At 39.4% G+C, this 18923-nt stretch overlaps 1 protein-coding gene across 1 annotated transcript in view; it reads right to left on the bottom strand.

The window, feature by feature from the left end:
* The window catches only part of dhrs7cb (dehydrogenase/reductase (SDR family) member 7Cb), a 29005-nt gene that overhangs the window by 7475 nt on the left and 2607 nt on the right, over positions 1 to 18923 (bottom strand). Inside the window, exons 3-6 of the mRNA XM_073025823.1 lie at positions 11926 to 12038; positions 10661 to 10871; positions 9195 to 9287; positions 8580 to 8735 (exon numbers count right to left, since the gene is read on the bottom strand). Coding sequence (XP_072881924.1) covers positions 8580 to 8735; positions 9195 to 9287; positions 10661 to 10871; positions 11926 to 12038 — 573 coding nt within the window. The remainder of the gene's footprint in view (positions 1 to 8579; positions 8736 to 9194; positions 9288 to 10660; positions 10872 to 11925; positions 12039 to 18923) is intronic.

The raw sequence follows: 18923 nt of genomic DNA, 5'->3' as shown, positions 1-18923 counted from the left end.
AACATCTCTTCCAACTTCATTTTATGTCCCTTGCTCTATCTCCCGTTATTCTCAATGTGATTCTTTCAAAAATGAGTTTGTACCTTTCAACCATTGATTCATTTTTAATTAATGCAGTAGAATTCAATGAAGTGCAAAATATTTAATGTCTCCTCGCCAATATCCAAAAAACACAATTAGTTATCATAATGCCATATACTGGAATTTACAGAAACTAAAGTCCTGTCCAATTTTTTATGCAGTTGTTGCATGTCAAAATAAATCTTATTACAGTTGAAATGTTTTGGAATATTTCTGACAAATCATATGGTACTAACTGAATTTGCGTCGGACGGATTAGTCAGTTAATATTTGCAATCCACAGCAACCATTATGAGTGGTCTGTAATAAGAACAATATAATTTTCCCAAAATGAGAATGCCTTAAAATCCCGTGGTTTGGCTGATTGCAATATTTGGCTGTGTTTGTAAATCACACTTGAAAGTGGAAAATACTTTAAGTTGCTTGCAACAGGTAAGGATAGAAGTAATTACATTGCAGAGTTACATATAACAGATATGGATGTGAGAAGGAACACAATGAGAAGAATTTGTTCACGTACATTTCTGGAGAAACTGTGCTCTGTAGTGCATGTAAACATTCGATCCTTCAGTTCGCCTCTATATTAATCTGATTTATATTGGGGAAACCAAACACAAATCGGGGGAACACTTTGCACTTTGTCTGCAATGTCCTGATTTTCCATTGATATAATGCACGTAACACTTCATTCCATTCCTAATCTTTTTGCCTTTAACTTCCCACATTGTTCCAGGAAGGCTCAGCATGAGCTCAACAAACAACACCACGAAAGCATTGATGGTGCAAGTGTGTTGGCTCCTCTGGTTCCACAGGTGACATATTGGTGATAGCTGGTTAGGAACTTCCTCAAGCTGGCCTGGTTGAAGTCCCCCACAATGATCAGAAGGCATCAGCATGCACTGTTTTATGACTGCTGATCTTAGCGTTCAGCTTCTCTAGTGCCTGCCTGACGCTGGCCAAGGGTGGAATGCACACTGCCACCAGGAAGATGGCAGAAAACTCCCTAAGCAGGTAAAATGGATGACACTTGACCACTAGGTGTTCCAGGTCAGGTGAGCAGGGCTGAAACAGAACTGCCACATCTCACCAGCACAATAAAATACACTCTGCCTCCTCCACCTTTAAAAGATTCAGATGTTCTGTCTTTGTGGTGGATGGTGAAGCCCTCATGTTGTAGCACTATGTCTGAAATAGTGGGGGTGAGCCATGTTTCCATGAAGCAAAGTCCCTGATGTCCCTGACTGTATTTCCATAACCAGTGTAGTAGGGAGTGGAGTCCAAAGGGTTCTTTGTTTCAATTTTACTTGAAGACCAGCATGCTTTCTGTGCTTCCTTTTACATTAAAGGGAAACTGCACTCCTGACTCAATTCTGCAGACCATCAATTTTGAGGATCGATAGATATTTAATTTTTTTTACTTTCAAATGATGTTGCTTAATGAAGTGCCCATGGCTATGATTGTGGAATTCAGCTGTAGTAGTCATAAACAGGAATATTTGATGATTCTCCAGAGCTGAATGCAAAAAATTTGCCACTTTCTGGCTCCATCTTGGCCCAGAATCTCTTTCCACAGATGCTGTGCATCTGTGCATTTGCAATTTTTACCTCAGATTTCTAGCATCTGCAATTTTTGATTCTGATTCAGAATTCCTGCCTGTCCATCACAATGTTTATCAAGGATAAAGACCTGGGAATCCCTCAAGCTCATATAGATGTCCCTGTTTTCAAGGAGAATAATATCTGGGCAGGATCCAGGAATATAGTCCAAAGTATTATTGTAGCACATCATGCCTGCTCTTTAAAATATTTCTGAAAACTTAAAATTGCTGTCAACATCAAACCCGTACTTCAGTGTCAGACAGTCATGAACAAGTACCCACCTGTACTTGAGCCTAGAGTTGTATAACGATAGACCTATCATTGTACAAGATGGTACTGCATCCCAAAGTTAGAAAATAACATTCTTGTTCCCACTAGAACTACCGTCCATACCAATGTTATAAAATGACTAATGTGTCCCTAACAGTACTCTGCAACAATGTAAGACAATTACAGACCTGTGCCCACTACTACTATACCCCAGGATTATGGAGTGAGAGACCTATTCTCACTGTTTCTGTACTGTTATGTTATACATCAATAGATCTGTACTAATATACTCCAGTGTTACACAGTGACAAACTGCTTGGTTCATATTTGTCACTATAACACTTGCAGTTCTCTATCCAGTGTCATTCAGTGATGTGCCAGTACCTACCATTAATGGAGCTCACTGTTAATGAAAGATCTGTAGCCCTCAACATTGTCCTGTTATAAAGTGATTAGCTTGTTCTCAACAGTGATGTTACACTGTAACAGACCTGCACTGTGAAGTATTGCATCACTGTTCCAAGATTTAGTTTAACCCCTTGTTATATAAGGAAATAACTGGTCTCATCAGCAGTTTATCCCTGTTATATACAAACTGCTCTGTATTCCAGCTCCACACAATGACTTACCTGTACCAACTGTTAATACTACACTATACACAGTGGATTCTGGTTAATTGGTCTATCAGTTAATTGGGCAGCCACTTATTTGGGACAACTCTTAAAGAACAAAAACTAATCAAGAAAATAGCTTGGATTTGTTTTGTTTATTTGAGACCCAATGCCACTTAATTGGGACAGGAGATTGTTGCTGAACAGTTTCTTCCTAGCGTCAGTCACGTGAACTTGTGGGGCTGTTAGACACAACACCGTACTTAGACTGAACAGTTTTTAATTAGCATCAGTTGCACATGTTTGTGTTCGTAAAGCAGTGATCTTTGTCACTGATAGTTGGCAAGGAATAAGCAGTGAGACAATTTAGAATTGTTTTGCTCACTGTGGTTTCAAGCATTCGGTCTTGGAGATGCCAGAAATGGCTGGAAGTGAAAATAAAACAATTTCACTACTTCAACAACTTAGAAACTAGGAAGAATTTGAAGGTATTGGCAATCATTTTGAATGTTACAATGAAAGTAAAGATTTGGAGGATGCAATCATTGATAACATTGTATGATAGTAGTCAGTTATCTACACTAGGTGTCTGTGCGATTTTGTTCATATATAATTAATCAAAAGAACAGTGTAGCATGTCAAAGCGATGCTCCAAGGTGTGGCTGCTGTCACATACAAACCGATATTTGGAACCACAAATGAGAACTGAGTGTCTGGTGGGGACCCAAGGTGAGTGAGCTGCCCCAGAATGGACATGAAAAGCTCCTTCACCAGAGACGCTACCCTCTCTGGGAACCCTATGGCAGTGAACACAGGGTGCATTCCTTGTCAATAATTATTTGGAACTAATACACTATTTTATAGTATTGTATTAGCGTTGTAATGTTCTAATTAGTTCTATATTTCATTTAAATACATAATTCGTTACTCAGTGAAACAATGATTTGTCTTTTTTATACCTTTTTAACTATTTCCATGAAACTTTGGCTAATTGGGGCTGCCACATAATTGGGCCAAAATGTACTTGTCGCACTATGTTTCAATTAACCGGAATCCTATGTATATGACACAGTAAGAGACCAAAATCCCAACAAATGTTTATCTGAATGCTAAAAAATTGTCAGACCATTCCCAGCAATATTATACCTGAATTATACAGTGACAGTGTTGTAAATAGCATTGCTCTACTGCAGTATTACACAGTGACAGGTCTGTACCCAACAATACTGTACCACTCTAATATTTAGTGACAATCTTAACTCTACCAGTACTGTACCCAGTTTTATTCAGTGACTGGCCTACAGCCACTAATACCGTAATCCCTCCATTGTAAGAGACTGACTTATTCCCACCTGTACTATACCATGCTACACTGTACTACGCCCCGCTGTTACACGAGAATAATGCAGGAAGCGACAGACCTGTATCCCTGGGTCTAGAGCTCTTACATTTCATGATCTGGGCAGAGGACCTTTCTGTTTCTGATTCCATGTTTCATTTGACCCCTAAGTCTCTGGTCCCAAGCCCCAAGTGCAGTCTGGTCTTTGAAACTCCGGTTCTTATAGCCAGGCTTCATTACCCAACAGGGGACACAAGGACTACCTAAGCTGGCAATGCTGAGCATAAAGCAGAAGGATTCAGAATAAAGGTTTGCAATCAAATAAGTTTTGCAGATTATTTGACTGCAGGTGGTACTGAAAGCAGACTACAGGGAATTAGGAAGGAAGTTGAGAAACAGGACCATAAAGCTAGTCATCTCGGGATTACTGCCTGTGCCACGTGACAGTGAGTATCGGAATAGAGTGAGGTGGAGGATAAATGCATGGCTGAGGGATTGGAGCAGGGGGCAGTGGTTCAGATTTCCAGAACATTGGGACCTCTTTTGGGGTGGGAGTGACCTGTACAAAAAGAATGGGTTGCACTTGAATCCCAGAGAAACAAATATCCTGGTGGGGAGGTTTGCTAGGCAATTGGGGAGAGTTTAAACTAGGATTTCTGGGGGGTGGGAACCAAACTGAAGAGACGGAGGAAGAGGCAGTTGGCTCACAAATAGAGAAAGCTTGGAGAGAGTGCAAGAGGGAGATAGGCAGATGATAGAGAAGGAACGTGCTCAGACCAATGGTTTGAGATGTGTCTATTTTAATGCAAGGAGTATTATGAACAAAGTGGACAAGCTTAAAGCGTAGATCAGGTATGGAGCTATGATGCTGTAGCCATTACAGAAACTTGGATGGCTCAGGGACAGGAATGGTTACTTCGAATGCCAGACTTTAGATGTTTCAGAAAGGACAGGGAGGGAGGCAAAAGAGGTGGGAGCATGGCACTGTTGATCAGAGGTAGTGTCACAGATGCAGAAAAGGAGGAAGTTATGGAGGGATTGTCTACGGAGACTACGTGGGTGGAAGTTAGGTACAGGAAGGGGTCAATAACTCTACTGGGTGTTTTTTATAGACCACCCAATAGTAACAGGGACATCGAGGAGCAGATAGGGAGACAGATTCTGGAAAGGTGCAGTAATAACAGGGTTGTCATGGTGGGAGATTTTAATTTCCGAAATATCGATTGGCATCTCCCTAGAGCAAGGGGTTTAGATGGGGTGGAGTTCGTTAGGTGTGTTCAAGAAGGTTTCTTGACACAATATGTAGATAAGTCTACAAGAGAAGAAGTTGTACTTGATCTGGTATTGGGAAATGAACCTGGTCAGGTGTCAGATCTCTCAGTGGGAGATCATTTTGGAGATAGTGATCACAATTCTATCTCCTTTACCATAGCATTGGAGAGGGATAGGAACAGACAAGTTAGGAAAGTATTTAATTGGAGTAAGGGGAAATATGAGGCTATCAGGCAGGAACTTAGAAGCATAAATTGGGAACAGATGTTCTCAGGGAAATGTATGGAAGAAATGTGGCAAATGTTCAGGGGATAGATGGTAGGGAAAGGATTGTAGGGTACAGGAACCGTGGTGTAACAGGCTGTTGTAAATCTAGTCAAGAAGAAAAGAAGAACTTACGAAAGGTTCAAAAGACTAGATAATGAAAGAGATCCAGAAGATTATAAGGCTAGCAGGAAGGAGTTTAAGAATGAAATCAGCAGAGCCAGAAGGGACCATGAGAAGGCCTTGGCAGACAGGATTAAAGAAAACCCCAAGGCATTCTACAAGTATGTGAAGAGCAAGAGGATAAGATGTAAGAGAATAGGACCAATCAAGTGTGACAATGGAAAACTGTGTACAGAACCAGAGGAGATAACAGAGGTACTTAATGAATACCTTGCTTCAGTATTCACTATGGAAAAGGATCTTGGCAATTGTAGGGATCAATTATAGTGGACTGAAAAACTTGAGCATGTAGATATTAAGAAAGAGGATGTGCTGGAGCTTTTGGAAAGCATCAAGTTGGATAAGTCACCAGGACAGGATGAGATGTATCCCAGGCTACTGTGGGAAGCGAGGGAGGAGACTGCTGAGCCTCTGGCGATGATCTTTGCATTATCAATGGGGATGGGAGAGGTTCTAGAGGATTGGAAGTTTGCAGATGTTGCTCCATTATTCAAGAAAGGGAGTAGAGATAGCCCAGGAAATTATAGACCAGTGAGTCTTATTCAGTGGTTGGTAAGTTGATGGAGAAGATCCTGAGAGGCAGGATTTATGAATATTTGGAGAGGCATAATATGATTAGGAATAGTCAGCATGGCTTTGGCAAAGGCAGGTCGTGCCTTACGAGTCTGATTGAACTTTTTGAGGATGTGACTAAACACATTGATGAAGGTAGAGCAGTAGATGTAGTGTATATGGATTTCAGCAAGGCATTTGACAAGGTACCCCATGCAAGGCTTATTGAGAAAATAAGGAGGCATGGGATCCAAGGGGACATTGCTTTGTGGATCCAGAACTGGCTAGCCCACAGAAGGCAAAGAGTGGTTGCCGACGGGTCATTTTCTGCATGGAGGTCGGTCACCAGTGGTGTGCCTCAGGGATCTGTTCTGGGACCCCTACTTTTCATGATTTTTATAAATGACCTGGATGAAGAAGTGAAGGGATGGGTTGGTAAACTTGCTGATGACACAAAGGTTGGGGGTGTTGTGGATAGTGTGGAGGGCTGTCAGAGGTTACAGTGGGACATTGATAGGACGCAAAACTGGGCTGAGAATTGGCAGATAGAGTTCAACCCAGATAAGTGTGAAGTGGTTCATTTTGGTAGGTCAAATATGATGGCAGAATATAGTACTAATCGTAAGACTCTCAGCAGTGTGGAGGATCAGAGGGATCTTGGGGTCCAAATCCATAGGACACTCAAAGCAGCTGTGCAGGTTGACTCTGTGGTTAAAAAAGCATACGGTGCATTGGCCCTCATCAATGGATTGAGTTTAGGAGCCAAGAGGTAACGTTGCAGCTATATAGGACCCTGGTCAGCCCCCACTTGGAGTGCTGTGCTCAGTTCTTGTCACCTCACTATACGAAGGATGTGGAAACCATAGAAAGGGAGCAGAGGAGATTTACAAGGATGTTTCCTGGATTGGGGAGTATGCTTTATGAGGATAGGTTGAGTGAACTCGTCCTTTTCTCCTTGGAGCGACAGAAGATGAGAGGTGACTTGATAGAGGTGTATAATATGTTAAGAGGCACTGATCATGTTGATAATCAGAGGTTTTTTCCCAGGGCTGAAATGGCTAGCACAAGAGGGTACAGTTTTAAGGTGCTTGGAAGAAGGTACAGAGGAGACGTCAGGGGTAAGTTTTTTATGCAGAGAGTGGTGAGTGCATGGAATGGGCTGCCAGCGATGGTGGTGGAGGCAGATATGATAGGATCTTTATAGAGAGACTCCTGGACATGAACATGTAGCTCAGAAAAATAGAGGGCTTTGGGCAATCCTAGATCATTTCTAAGGTAAGGACATGTTCGGCACAACTTTGTGGGCCGAAGGACCTGTATTGTGCTGCAGGTTTCCCATGTTTCTATTAATAAATAATAACGACAAAGGAAGCCTAGTCGAGCCTTTGGTCTGCGGTGTGGCTACATGGCAGAGCATAAAGTAACTAGGTTTATAGTGACTTGTATGAAGGCATCATAATTATTTCTTTAAAGCTATTAGGTCTGGTCAGAACTTACTCATTATTTCACGCAGCCTCTTTGGTTTAAGAGAAATTTGATACGCCATATCAAAGTCACAGGAGACAGCTAAATTTCCTCCTAGATATGAAACTATTATATAGAAATGTTGGCAGCACTAATCCAATCAGCAAACTTCCCTTTGGTTCCTCCTACATTTCCCACTTTTTCTGCATTTTAAAATCTCTATTCCCAGGTCTAGTGAGAGGCCATTGATCCAATATGTTACCTGTTTCCCTCACTGCAGTTGCTGCTTGCTCTGTTATGTATCTCCCCACTCTCTTTGTTTACACATTCTAGTATCAGTGAAAGTTTGCATTTGTGAAATGTCTTATTCCTTGAAATACCACCATTAAGGACCCAAATCCCTTCTTTAAGTACTCTCATCATCCAGGACATTCCCTCTTCTCATTACTATCATCAGGAAGGAGGTTCAGTACCCAGAAGACCCACACTGAATGTTTTTGGAACAGCTTCTTCCCCTCTGCCATTAGATGACTGAACTGTCCATGAACCCATAACACTACCTAACTCTTACTCATTTGCACTATTTATTTACTTGTTTGCTTATTATTGTAATTTATAGTCATTTTTAATGTCTTGCACTGTACTGCTGCCACAAAACAACTCATTTCATGACATATGATAGTAATAATAAACCTGATTCTGATTTTGAAAATGAAATTTGCAGTTTAAAAATGAAATTTTAATTTTAGTTTGTCTCAATCACTCTGTAAAAATGGAATTCCTAAAATAAATTGGTTTGAACCATCAGAAGTCTCGGACTCAGTAACACCTGTGGATGTAAGATACATTTCAATTAAAGAAATCTCATGCAGACGGACTCATTTCCCCTTTTTCAAAATGTCTTGATCCATTTAAAAACAGTGAATAATTATGATGATTCTTACATTTCCAAATGGATGCCTCCCAGTTCCCTGTTTCTGGCATTTGGTGATAAGAACGAATGAAAGTTGGGCTCACGGTGCTCACAGTAATGCCATATTCTGAAACTTCAGCCCGTAGGCAATCAAAAAAGGCTTGTAGTGCATGCTTAGATGCAGCATCTTGAAAACGAAATACAGCATTGTCAAAACAATCTAAATCACAGTCAGGTTTTAGCATTAATTCTCTGTACGTATCTTGTAATTTTGATCGTTCATTATTTTTATCGCATTAACTTGGTTGGAATTTTATGAAAGGTTGGGATACTGACTTATTCTATTAAAATGCCAGTGTCTCCACTTGAAGTTATTATGTCAAAGTTAGGTAAAGTACAAGCTTCAGGTTATTCAATCATTCAATTTTCCACTGTCAGCAACTTTGCATAGTCCTGTTTGAGTAGCAAGATAAAGAATGAATGTATTTCTAGCTTAGGGTCAGAGCCACAGGTCAGAAGCATGCACCATTTTAAATTTGCTTTGCATGTAGTTAGTGTGATGTCTGGCATGTGATATCTGCATGCACTGATGTCCTGTCTTTATTATAGTAACAGGCATGCAGATCAAATTCACTGCCAGTCTTACAAGCTGCACGGAATGGAAGTCCTAATTTTCCTTGGATACTGTTGATCAGCACAATTTGACCATTATGTCTCGCAATCATCGATGGAAGAAGCTCTGTGAAGAGGAAGAACTGCTGTTCACCTGACTGTAAAAAATCTAAGCTGAAATTATTATAAATTCATTCAACTCTCATGACATTATCCACAAATTAAAGTTTAACATCGGTAGCTGAGCGAAGGGCGCTGAGTAGGCTACGGTCAATTATGGAAAACTCTGAACATCCTCTACATAGCACCATCCAGAGACAGAGAAGCAGTTTCAGCGACAGGTTACTATTGATGCAATGCTCCTCAGACAGGATGAAGAGGTCAATACTCCCCAATGCCATTAGGCTTTACAATTCAACCGCCAGGACTTAAGAACTTTTTAAAAGCTATTATTAATGCTTTTTGAGATAGTGATTTAGATGCATATCATATTTTTTACTGAGTTAAGTATTGTATGTAATTAGTTTTGCTACAACAAGTGTATGGGACATTGGAAAAAAGTTGAATTTCCCCATGGGGATGAATAAAGTATCTATCTATCTATCTATCTATCTATCTATCTATCTAAATAAAATGTTAAGCCTTGAATTAAACAAGTTGGTTGTGACTCCTTTCAAGTACTGTCCCTTCGGGACTGTAACATCACTGAATTATTTGATGTTATCTCACAACTCTCCTTTTTCTATTGAGAGGTTGTGTAGTCTGATACTACTACATCGATCTCCTTCTGGTCTCTGTGTTACTCTGTGACCAACTGTCACTTCATTCTAAAAGTATCAATCAGAGTAATTATGATTTCTGTGTCCCATAGGATCAATCTGATAATTGATCTACATTATATTTCTTCAACAGTTTTTAGCCATGAATACAACACTGATTGCCACTTTCTGAATTTAAACCATGTTTCTAATATTTTTCACTGCCAAATTCTTCCAGGGTTTGGGAACTTCACTTTTAATGCATTTGGCATTTTGATAAATGCACAGGACTTCCAGTTCCTAGACAAAATAGACCTGGTTCCAACAAGTTTCTCTGAATAACTATATCCATCCCCAGGGGCTGACGAACAGCTTCCTGATTGGAGTTGCTTGGTGTCTGATTTTCTCTCTGCCTTCATTCTATCCAGTTCATGTGAGTATCTGCCTCAGAGTTCTATACGTGACTCATGATTCCAAATGTTCACATTTCATTTCCATTACAAGCCATTTACATTTACATTTACATTTACATTTACATTCTATCCAGTTCATGTGATTATCTGCCTCAGAGTTCCATACGTGACTCATGATTCCAAATATTCACATTTCATTTCCATTACAAGCCATTTACATCAGGTCGCTTAAGGACATTAAACATTATGGTATTAGGTATTCTTTCCATCGTGTAAGAAAATCTGATTTGTATTATCTTACTAGCTGCGAGGTTAAGACTACAGTATACCTTTAGTTAGAGAAATAGGTCCAAAATAATTAGCATCCATTATCTTCTTGTCCATTTCAAAAGGGACATTGAGGGCAGCTCCTTTAACTTTCAGGCTGCTGTTGTTAATGAGCACATCCACACATCCAAAGGATTCAAGGATTTCCTTGGCTTTCTCCGGGATGCTCTCTGTTTCACTGAGATCCAGAAGCACTATCTTCGGACTGAATGTCTATAAAAAAAAGTCACCAATTACTTCTTCACATATTGTTGTTGTATTCAAGATTCCTACAAAGTTTTTCTTCATACAGGTAGAAATGGATTAAATTTAAAAAGTCATAAAATACAAACCATGTAAACTGACTTCCATTCCATATTAGAACTTAAGAAGTAGCAGGTATAGGCCATCATTATTGGAATCTTGTCACTAAGAACAAGGTTTTGCAGCTAATTGCTATGTTACACCGGTTATATTTAGTAAAAATATATCTATTGACTTTTTTAAAAACAAGCCTTTTCTTCTCCGATCTCATTTGCAGTCTGGTAGCGATGCTGATCAGGGAACCTGTCACTATCACTAATTTATGTATAATATAACAAATGCATGTGATCTCCATCAGCAACAAGTTCTTCTATGTTAGTGCATTTTTTTCTTTTTTTTCCATGACTGTTGGTCAAAATCTTTTAAATTACTACTTCATGGTGCTGTGGGATTACTGCTGCCACAGACTGCACAGATTCCAGAAGAATGGAATCATTAACACCCACTCAGTGTTCTTCGAGTAAGTAATAAATGGTGGCAATCTCAAGGCATTTCTTTAGTTTTTTTCACCTGTGCACAAGAGGCACATAGAGATATGATACACATTTGTTATGAGAACATCATTTCCCTCAAAGTTTTATCTGGCAAATATCTGGTGCCATTTTCCTTGATTACACTAATTTTGTTCCTCTTATTTTCATTTGAGATAGTGTACTGTATATCAGTTTTGTCCTTCACTTAGTTACAATTTATTTTTAAATTAGTCTGAATTGACAATACTCCATGATTGTATCTAAATAGAATCCAGTTTCTTTTATTTTTTCATATTTATATTTTTCAACAAATAATCAGTCACACAGTCAGAATGTCAAACAGATCAGCAACATCGCACTTAAAATGTTTGATAATGAGAAGTGAAAAATGCTGTACGAAAACTATTGTTCATTTTCAATTTCAAGATGGGTCTGTCTGAAATTGGTATGGAAATTGTCAGAGAGATATAATGTACATAAAAACTACTTACCTGGCTAGGGTCTGCAACAGCAAGTAGAGCCTCTTGCAGGGCTTCTAACTTATCCCAATCATTGCCACAAAGGACAACACGGCCTCCCCCACTGTGGAAAACTCTGGAACATTCTGTTAATTATTAAATGAACAAGAACAGTACTTAATGAAAATGGACATAAACCTCAGTTAGTATATTTTAATCAAATGTAATTATCAATTTCCAACTGTTGCAGTTTTGAAGAAAGATCTTTCATCTGAAACAAATAAAAAAGGATTAGCAACACATACAAAATGTTGTGGAATGCAGCAGGCCGGGCAACATCTATAGGAAGAAGCACAGTTGACATTTTGGGCCGAGACCCTTCGTCAGGACGAACGAAAGGTCTCGGCCCGAAATGTCGACTGTGCTTCTTCCTATAGATGCTGCCTGGCCTGCTGTGTTCCACCAGCATTTTGTGTGTGTTACTTGAATTTCCAGCATCTGCAGATTTCCTCGTGTTTGTGTTTAAAAAAAGATTAGCTTTTGTTATAGGATTTGTCATACGTACATCAAACCATACAGTGAGACATGTGTCATTTGCATCAAATCAAATCATTGAGCTTTATGCTGGGGGCAGCCCACAAGTGTTGCCACACTTCCAGCATCAACATAGCATGCCCATAACTTACTAACACTAACCATACGTCTTTGGAATGGGCTAAAACCGGAGCACCCAGAGGAAATCTGGTCATGGGGAGAATGTACAAGCTTCTTGCAGACAACCACAAGAATCAAACTCTGTTCAGTGATTGATGGTGCTGAAAAGCGATTACAGGAACCACTATGCCATCCACTTCTCTTTGCACAGATGCTGTCTGACCTGCTGATTCAATTCTTGTTTGTAGTCATCCTTCATGATCAGAAACAGGCTGAATCGAATGTGTCAGCCCTGTCACACTATTAGCAGACTTATATTTGAATCAGAAGGTTGTAGATTCAAATCCCACTAAAGAGATTTCCAAAGAACTGTAAAAAGTCTACAGGAGAGAAAATTAGCTCATTTGGCCTATCTGATGTACACTCAGTGGCCACTTTATTAGGTACACCTGTACATCTGCACATTAATGGAAATATCTAATCAATCTTATGGCAGCAACTCAATGCATAAAAGCATGCAGGCATGGTTAAGAGGTTCAATTCCTGTTCAGATCAAACATCAGAATGGGGAAGAAATGTGATCTAAATAACTTTGACCAATAATAATTGTTGGTACGAGGCAGGGGTTGAATATCTCAGAAACTGCTGATCTCCTGGGATTTTCACTCACAACAGTCTCTGGAGTTTACAGAGAATGCTGCAAAAGAACATAAAAACATGCGGTGAATGGCAGTTCTGTGGATGGAAATTGCCTTGTTGATGAGAGAGGTCAGAGGAGAATGGCCAGACTGGTTCAAGCTGACAGGAAGGCAACTGTAACTCAAATAAACACTCGTTGCAACAGTGGTGTGCAGAGGAGCATCTCTGACGAGCATCATCTACAGCAGCAGAAGAGGAGTCCTTGTGTAAGACTCCCAGAAGGCTAGCTTACAGGTTGAGTCTGTGGTAAAGAAGGAAAATGTAATGTTGGAATTTATTTCAAGGGGAGCTGAATATAAAAGCAAGGAGATGATGCTGAGGCTTTATAAGACACTAGTCAGGCTGTACTTGGAGCATTGTCAACAGTTTTGGGCCCCATATCTCAGAAAGGATGTATTGTCGTTGGAAAGAGTTCACGAGGATGTTTCCAGGAATGAAGGGGTTAACATATGAGGCACATTTGGCAGCTTTGGGCCTGCACTTACTGGAATTTTAAAAATGTGGGGAATCTCATTGAAACCTACCGAATGTTGAAAGGACTAGATAAGGTGGATGTGGAGAGGATGATTCCTCTGGTGGGGGTGTCCAGAACTAGAGGGCACAGCCTCAAAATTGAGGGGTGACCTTTTAGAACAGAGGTAAGTGTTGTGTTCTTTATACGTACCGTGGGTTACTCATAAAGACACATATTCTGGAAGAACATAACTAGAACTTTTATTTAACGGTAAACAGCAACCACGTTTTAACACACAAGCTTCTCGATCACTCTGTCAGTTCTGCGCATGCTCATAGCTCCATCCAATCACATTCTTACACATGGCATGTGATATCACCACATCTTCCTTTCCTTAAAAAGGAAAACAATTAGCAACATTAATCAAAACAAATGCATAATTTAACATGTCTCTATCAGTCTCTCTGGGGGTTTACGAACATAAGCAGACCTTCTAAGTGGTTCACACAGTACTCGTGTTTGTTATTTTCATGTTTCATCTGGTCTGCATCAGTTAACAGAAACTCTGAAGTTGGCTCTTTCTTGAGGTCTTTGCGAAGAAATCACAATTCATTCATTAACTGTGTAATCTTTTTATGCTGAGACTTCATCAGTTCAATAAAACTTCTCAATTCCTCCTCTTGTGCTTTCACTTCTTCAATTGGATCCTGATTCTTGTCACTCTTTGGCTTCAGATCAGTATTGTACTGTACCGGCAAGTTTGGTTTTGGTGGCAATGCTTTGTCAGATCTTGGTAACAAAGGGATGGGTCTGGGATCTTTCTTTATGACTTCCTTTACTTTTGCCATGTTAGAATCAAATTCTGTTCTCTCTCACTCTTTCATCAAGTCACTGTATTCTGACTCTGTGTCACTATCCAGGACTAATACTCTTTTCACCAAATTCAGTCTCTCATAGACAGATAAACCCAGTATTGACTGTACATTTTTTGGCACCACCAGAAATGAAAGAGTGTACACACTATTTTTGTGTGATACTTTCACCACACATGTTCCTTTGACTGGAATGTCTGCACCTGAATACCCAGTCACTTTTATATTTGTCTGATGTAACCTTGGTCCTGGCTTTAATGCATTAAACTCAGATTCTGCAAGAACATTTACTTGTGCTCCAGTATCCAGTTTAAACAGAATAATGTTTTGGTTCACTTGCAGTGGCATAGTCCAGTCATTCTTACTTAGTTTTCACAAAGCACATCTATGTAAAACTCCTCACGCTGATTTTCAAGCACTGAGTTTACGTGTTTTATTTCCTATCTACATCTGCAACAACGTGAAAAATGATTACTCTTACCACAGTTGTTGCACATTTTTCCATACGCTGGACACTTTTTAGGTCGGTGCTCCCGCCCAAAGAGATCACAAAGATTTTTTCTTTCAGATGACATCTTGCTCTTTGTTGGTTTTGCTGCCATTTCATTACTTTTTTCTGACATAAAAGAAGAAGAAGGCCCTTAACTCCAAGTGGAGTCATCGGGATGCTGTCGTGACGGTGTTTTTTTATTTTTTAACTTTCTTATTTTTACGAGGCCGAGTTGCTAGCTTGACGCTTAACCTAGCACAGATGGAAAGAGTGCAAGGGGGCCGCTGGGTTCGAACTCAGGACCCTTCACTCCAAAGTCTGGCGCTGATGCCACTACGCCACCAGCTGGCTTTTTTCTTCTTCTCTAACATGTTCGCGGTTATTCACACCATGTACGCTGCAGTTCTCAATAAAAAGCTCTTTAACCTGCAACTTTACGGACTCCGAAGCTCTGCAGAGAATCAAAGCTTTTTCCAGATTTATGTCTGGTTCTCTTAAGAGTCCTTCTCTCTGAGCATTATCCAGGATGCCACAAGCAATTCTGTCTTTAATGAGAGAGTCCGTCAGCTCTGCAAACTTGCATGTTTTACTGTGATTTCTCAATTCCGTAACAAATTGATCAATTGTTTGACCAGCTTTCTTCTTGCATGTAAAGAATTTGTACCGTTCATACGTCGCATTGCGCTTCGGTATACAAAATGCTTCAAACTTGTCGATTATCACTTTTTGATACAAATTATCTCCATTTTCAATAGTAAAATGGTTATATACCTTAAATGTGTCATCCCCAATCACATAGAGTAGGATCGCTGCTTTCTTGATCATTCTGTCAGTTCTGCGCATGCTCACAGCTCCGTCCAATCATGTCCTTACATGTGACATGTGATATCACCGCAGTAAGAAGGAATTTTTTTTAGGCAGAGAGTAGTGGATCAGTGGAATGCCCTGCTACAGACTGCAGTGGGGCCAAGTCCGTGGGTAAAAGCGGAAGTTGATAGTTTCCTGGTTGGTCAGGGCATCAAAGGAAATGGTGAGAGGGCAAGTGTATGGGTTGAGTGGGATCTGGAGTCAGATATGATGGAATTGCAGAGCAGACTCAGTGGCTGAACAGCCTAATTCTGCTCCTATGTTTTATGGTCTTATGGTCTAAGATCACGAACATTCACTTTAGTAGGGACAGGAGGTTCCTAAGAAAGTGGCCACTGAGAGTGTGATGCTGTTCATACTGCCCACAACTCTATGTATCTAAATCATTACTGTATGTTTTCCTTTTCCCTTCTGTACAGTTATTAAGCTTCTACTTAAATGCATCACTATTATTAATTTTATCTACTCTACCTGCTAATGGATCTTCTATTCATAGTTATTTCATGTTTTTCCTTTTTCAAAGGGTTTACATCTATCTTATTAAATCCTTTATTGGCTTTATAGACTTAAATCAGGTTGCCTGTCAACTGCTCTATATAGTGAAAGCCTTAGCTTGAAACTCCTTTCATTACTATTATCGTCCCTTAGCTCTGGAGTCATTTACGTGAGTCTTCTTTCACTGTCTTCTATTTCTAGAACTGTGCACAGTACTCCAAGTGTACTTGTTCACAATTAAGGCAGACACACCAATGAGGGAGAGCAGCACTGGGGAAGCTGCTTTCTTTCAGGTGACATCTTTCAAAGAGCTATTTGTAAGTTAGCTCAGAAGATTTTACAGCATAATTTGAAGAAGGCATGGAGTGTTATCTCTGAAAACCACATGTTTGATGTTCCTTCAATCGCCTGTCTAAGTTCCTGAACTGTTCAGACCCTATTGTTCAATCATTAAATTTGGTTGAATAATCTTTGTCTCAATTATTTTCTAGCAAATAGTTTACTCTGTACTAAACCTTTTACATTTAATCTTGTAAATCTCATCAGTTTAGGTCATGCTCCTGACATTACAAATATCAGAGCAAACAAGGATGCATATATTCATAAGAAATGGCAGTAAAAATTTTCCGTTTCTTAAAAAAGGATTTCTGCACAGAACACTATGGTTAGTTTCCAAGAACAGGAAAAGAGGACTGCATAGCTATATATAGTCTTTGCAACTGTCCAATAGCATTTTGATCACTCTATATATAGCTTTAAACCATTTATGCTTATGAAGACCAGTGTGGCTGACGCAGATATCAATTGTCACTGACTTTGATTATATCACATCCAAGGATATTCTCTTGATTTTCATATATATAAGAGGCAGGCAATAACTAAATTACAGGAGAGAAATGCGTCTTTCATCCAAAGGGCCAGATACATGCAATAACGTCAGCTATTCTTAATACTCAGTTGGTCTGGGTTCAACAGGGCAGAATGTGTGACAGTCACTAAAAGCACCAAGTGATGTTCTGACAAGCTCAAATGATGAGAAAGAATTTGTACCCTCCGTGCATTCTTCCTAGACTGTGTAGCACTAGAACAAACCTTGGTACTATCAAAATGAACACTCCGAGGGTTCAAAAAGTTTCTACGATTCTATATATATCCCACTAATATGAATGTAAACCTGCTGTGGGTTTGCTGAAGTGAATTACGCTGTATTAAAGCAAGAATTAATTATAATGTCTCTTTTCTATGTGAAGTCTACCTAAGTAAAATTAAACCAACTCTACTTCTTAGAAATGACACCCATTAGCCTTTTTGAAAGTTAATTAGTTTCACGTCTACTTTGTATACTTTATATCACTACCAGATAATGTCAATAAAGATATGCAGACATTTCACTCTCTGAACCACCATGTTCAGTTCATCCAGTAATTCACCATCTCTGCTCTCAGTGCGTTTATACCTAATACTGAATCTCACTTAAAGCAAGCCTAGATTGGAGAACTGACCATGCAGGCTGCATCCAATTTGGGACTTACACAGGTATCAAAAGGTTTTTGGTGCCATTGTTGGAGATTCGCTATACAAAAGACAGTCTCATAATTATTTACTATCTAATATGATTTAAGGAAGTTCCAAATAACATTACAACAAATAAGTACATTTTGAAGCTTCTAAAAATGTAAGACATTTATCAGCCAGTTTATAAAAAGCAAGGTACCACAACTAGAAGTCTGTAATTAAATAGATATTTGTTTTTTTAATTAATTAATTGAAAGATAAAAGTAACCAGGATATGGGGAGTATTCCCACAGCTATTTAGCATAGTGTTACCCAATAGACAAAAGGGTTTCGGATTTTGTGGTCAGTGGTATCATCAGTTGTGACTGATCTCCAAATTAAGTTAGGATGATTTGGAACAATTCTCCTAGCACATAATTCATAAAATCCCAGAGGCCTTCCAGGATATAGAGTAAATGCCACACGAACAATCTATTCTTTGTGTTTGAATTACAATGTAGGCAAATCCATTGGGCTGGTCCATTGAGCTTTGTTCTAAGTTGACAGGACACTTATGGGATATGCCATTTCCTGATGTATTCTCTGAGTATGTAAATGAGGTGTTTGAGATCTGAAGTATTGCTTTGGAACTTGGCTTCTGACAGTGGCTTTCATATCCACTTGGTCTCCTATAGAAAATAGACATATCTCATCCTTTTCCACTCAGATCTCACAGTGACTACCACTCCCCATGACACTCACAATATCACACAATGAATAACAGTATTAATTGCCCTGGCTATAACTGGCAGGCATTTCAATACCCTATCCTAAAGCAGTGAAAGATCTACCAGCATTTACTATATGATTGTGATTATTGTTTGTTCATCCTTCTAGAAAGATTGACAATTAGGACATCAGATGATAACACAACTGGACTTAATAATGCTATCATTTATATTAAATAGCCTGTCAACAATCCCTTAACAAGTTTTCTATATATTAA

Source organism: Hemitrygon akajei, chromosome 22, assembly GCF_048418815.1.
Source record: "Hemitrygon akajei chromosome 22, sHemAka1.3, whole genome shotgun sequence".
NCBI classification, from domain to species: Eukaryota; Metazoa; Chordata; class Chondrichthyes; order Myliobatiformes; family Dasyatidae; genus Hemitrygon; species Hemitrygon akajei.
The sequence above is the reverse complement of the archived record's forward strand: the minus strand, read 5'-3'. Positions and strand labels throughout refer to the sequence as shown.